The sequence below is a fragment of the Triticum urartu genome, chromosome 5A (genome assembly GCF_056163025.1).
Source record: "Triticum urartu cultivar PI428250 chromosome 5A, HENAU_Tu73, whole genome shotgun sequence".
In the NCBI taxonomy this organism is placed as follows: domain Eukaryota; kingdom Viridiplantae; phylum Streptophyta; class Magnoliopsida; order Poales; family Poaceae; genus Triticum; species Triticum urartu.
In genome coordinates, this window is record NC_141877.1 from 615,031,571 (window position 1) to 615,035,818 (window position 4,248).

The 4,248-nt window shown below is 47.4% G+C and overlaps 1 protein-coding gene across 1 annotated transcript; it reads left to right on the plus strand.

The window, feature by feature from the left end:
- The first annotated feature begins 1,086 nt into the window (after window positions 1-1,086).
- LOC125506208 (F-box only protein 8) lies at window positions 1,087-3,835 on the plus strand. Its single transcript, XM_048671071.2, has 3 exons — window positions 1,087-1,316; window positions 1,407-1,446; window positions 2,395-3,835. The coding sequence occupies exon 3, from the start codon at window positions 2,449-2,451 to the stop codon at window positions 3,589-3,591; it is 1,143 nt and encodes a 380-aa protein (XP_048527028.2). The 5' UTR covers window positions 1,087-1,316; window positions 1,407-1,446; window positions 2,395-2,448; the 3' UTR covers window positions 3,592-3,835.
- The last annotated feature ends 413 nt before the right edge of the window (window positions 3,836-4,248 follow it).

The window sequence follows — 4,248 nt, forward strand, 5'->3', positions numbered from 1 at the left end:
GGCGGGGGAAGGAAGGGGCGGATCCGGGCCGCACGCCGGCGAGGGCGGCCGGATCCCACCGGAGACGGGCAAGGGAGGTGGCGGCGGCGAGGGTTTTGGGGGTGGGAGCGGGTCGCGGGAGCGGCCTTGGGTGGGCTTCTCGTTCCTCCGCGGGCAAGGGAGCGGCGCGGGCCGGTCTCTCCGGCAGGGGCGCGGCGACGGGCTGGCGTTCGAGTCTGCGCTGGCGCGGTGGCTGCGCTTCGGGCGGTGCGGTTGGTGGTGGCTCGTGCAGGGCGGGATGCGGCGACGGTGGATCTGGGCTGGGAGCAGCGCGGCCGGGCGACTCTGGGTCGTTAGGCGTGGCTGGGCCCGACGGATCGGGCGGTGGTGGATCCCTCTCCTGTCGTCTCTGGCATCTCTACCCTCTGTTTGCGTCGATCCAGCGGGTGGGGCGCCAGATCCGGCCTCCCCGGTGGCTGCCGGTGCCACTCGGCCCATTGTGGTGATGCTCGAGGGTTGGTGCTTGGGGGCGGCGGGATGCACGGGTGCGTGCCCGGTGGCTCCGACGTCGGGAGCTTGCTAGGCGGCGCGGGTTGGGCAGTTCAAAATCCGTTGTTTGCATACTATGGACAACAAGTTAAGATGGATGAGTTGGTTATAAGGCATAGCAGGCATGCATTAGACCTGAGTTCAATTCCCCTTTTTAAGTACTTTATTATTTCTTTTTCTTCCAACCTAAATTAACTATCATAAAATCAGTAGAGTTAAAAAACCGTTTTGAAAATAAAAATCGGCAGGAAAAAAAAATCGATGGAAGCCTCCTACGATCGAGCGGAACGAGGTCCTCGTGTGCCAGTTATCTAAAGAGTGCCAGTTATCTAAAGAGTGGATCGGGTTGATAATTTTGCTAATTGGCACACATATGCCAATTATCGCTGTCGTTTAAATAAACAGATCTATGAAAAAAGAGACAACTCCCAGATTATGACAGATGGCGTCACTTGACCTTTCGGGATTGGCCGCCGAAGCTGCAGAAACAATCGAATACGAACGAGGGGCAAATATAAAAACGAGGGACACGGCCCAGCCCAGTAAGAGGCTCTCTTCTTTCCTTTGCCCTAGCGAGCAGCCTCGGCCCAAATATGATCCCACCCTCTCCCAATCTGGAACACTAGCGGCGAATCCCCATTCTCCGGCGAGCCGCGGCGAGACTCCGGCACGACCGCTGCTTGCTGCAGCATCGAGCTCCCCGTTCTGCCGCCTCACCTCCGCAGCCTCGTCCCCGCTTGCTGCCTGGCCGACCGCACTCGCCGACTACCGGAAGCAACCATTACGCGGTGAGCTCCCTTTCCTCTTCCTCTCCTCGATGCCTAGCTAATGCCGCATGTTTTTCCTCGTGCGCCGTTTCTGATCTGAGCTCGTCGCAGATGCAACCTGGATCTCACGGCGTCTGATAGGTCCCGTAAGGTACATTCTGTTCCCTTTTTATCAGATCACATTTTGTTTCAAGGTGCATTATAGTAACACGTGTATTATGTTTTCACTCTTGCTGACCTGTTGTGAAATGGATGACGATGCAATCATTGGAAAAACTTATAGTGATTTTATTGTTTGCACATAACTTAATAGCAGTATCCATGCCAAATCTGTTCTTTCATATACACAACCGTGTCATTGTCATAAGGCATGAACATGATCACATATGTTTCAAGGGCCACTTGTTTACTAATTGAAGCATCGATCGGGACCAACAAAAAATTGTTAGCACTTGTCAGGGCCACTTGATTTGCCCTGGCTTATCTCACAAGTTCGCACTTGTCTCAGCTTTACACGGTGTCTAATAGGTACGTAAGATTTATAGATCCTGAGGTACATTCCGTTACCTTTTTATCATATCACATTTTGTTTCAACGTGCATTGTAGGAACGTGTGTATTATATTACTATTATTGCTTACTTGTTGTGAAATGGATGGCGAATTTGGAAAAACTTATAGTGATTTTATTATTTGTAACTTTGCATATAATTACTTAATTACAGAGAAGTATCCCCATGCCACGGTGAATCCGCGTGGCCCCACTCAGCATAGGTCATAAGCCCATACTGAAATATGCTTCACAACTTTTCTCATTTGCAAATTCTTGTGTAAACTGCAAAAGCATTGTTAGAAGGGGACCAGCAAAAAAAATCATGGTTTTTAGTGTGAATGTTGGATAATATTTCTGTTCATTTGACATCCGTAATTCTACATCCATATTTCGAGCACCATTTATCAAGTGCCGGTCTAAGCTTCAATCCATTAATTCGCTCAGCTCTGGTCAATCGTTAAATAATGGGTATCACTACTTCTTGCAGTTCTGCACAAACACTAAGTTTCTCAGTTTTATATCATCTATTTTCTTCTTTTTTGATGTAGATATAAGTTCACCTGCTAGATAAGCTCAAAGGAGGTATTGAATCTCGGTAGGGGATGGCCACAACCATACTACCTGATGACCTGGTGGTGGAGATCCTGTCTCGGCTGCCGCTGAAGTCCTTTTGCCGTTTCAGATGTGTCTGCAAGTCTTGGCTTGCCTTCTCATCTGATCAGCACTACCGCAAGAAGCTCCCAAGAACTCCCTTCGGTTTCCTGTACCAAAAAAATGAGCATGGCAATGCCATCCATCTCGTGGGCCTTCCCTCAGGTGACAGGGATATTGATACAACACTTAGCTTTGTGCCATGCTATGAGCATCCCTTGGAGCTTAAGGGTTGCAGCAATGGCCTACTTCTTTGTTATCGTGGTGGTACACACTCTAAAGAAATTTCCGACGCCACTGTGTGCAATCCAGCAACTCAAGAGTGGATGGCACTTCCAAATACTGAAGCTGGACCAGCCGTCTCTTATGCTGATCTCAAGTTGTGTTTTGATCCATTATGGTCTCAATACTTCTATCTCTTCAAATTTGAGACGACTCCAAATGGTGGATATGACACCGAAGTTAAGGTATTTTTCTCTGAGGATTCGACATGGTCTAATTGTCTATGGGAAACTTCAGATATACTTGGTGGTGATTCACTCTTCTTAAATGGGGTGTTGTATGTGGATCACTTATGGGGGCATTACCTTCTGGCACTCGATGCACCTGACACATGCACACAATTGCTCAATCATAGGATCCTTCAGCTGCCTGGATTTCCAAATGGACCAGAACAGAGGTTTTATTGCTTTGATGGCTGTCTTGGCCAGTCGTTTGGGGTCTTATGCTATGCACAACAAGAATTGGATGGTTGCATCATCCGAATTTGGAGTTTGGAAGGATCTGATAGATGGGTGGTGAAGCATCGTCTAAATATGAACAACGTATTTGGGAGGGACATAATGCTCCGTACTAACAATGAAGGATTATGGTATTTTGATTATGAAATCCTGGCATTTGACTTGGAGAGAGAGCTAGTTTTCCTTGCTGACACAATTGCTGATAATAAGATCATCTCATATAGCATCAGTACTGGAAAGGGCTCGCAGATTCTAAACATTCCAAGGTTCGTTGACCTATATCGAAGTCGACTCTACGTGCCGTACTATGGCAAGTTTCCAGCTTCCGTGCTTCAAGGAGCTCAAGACAAATGATAGAATATATACCTTATGAATGTTTTGATCTCTAGTTATCTTCTGTGCACTAGCTGTATCAAACAGTTGTTATGCATGTACCAGATTGTTGGCTTGGTTGTGTGTTATGTTAATCTAATTGGCACTTTTCATTTCTCCTGCCAACTCTGACCTAATTTAGAAAAACTGCAGAGCTTATTCCTGTCTGTTGATGTTATGAAGCTTTCTATACAAGGACGTGTGAGACTGAGCTTTCTATACAATGGCTGGGAGAACTCTTGTAATCCTGTCATGCTTCAGTCTCTTGACATAGCAGCTAGCGCTCATATATTAGATTGATTTACTTTTAGAACCGGGCTTTACCCCTTTCCATTGTATAGAACGGAAATACAACCAGTTCCAATCAGAGAAGTCAGGAGAAGGGAAAGAGGTAGAGCGAGTTCCTGCACTACCAGGAAACCCACCACACTCGCTCGCCATCAAAACGAGTGCTGTGGGGCGAAAACCTAAGTAGCACGATATAAAGTCTAGCCTATTACAAGCTCAAAAGACCAAACTATAGCAGACATAGAAACATTTGCCAATCAGGTAGACATCATCTCCGGGTAGAAGCGTCAAAAGGTAGACGACTCGTGCCAACCATCTTCAGCTAGAGCGTCTCGAAGCATCAGGCACCTT

Bases quoted from the DNA above. Each gene is read 5' to 3' on its own strand.
- LOC125506208 (XM_048671071.2), top strand. From the start codon at position 2,449: ATGGCCACAACCATACTACCTGATGACCTGGTGGTGGAGATCCTGTCT.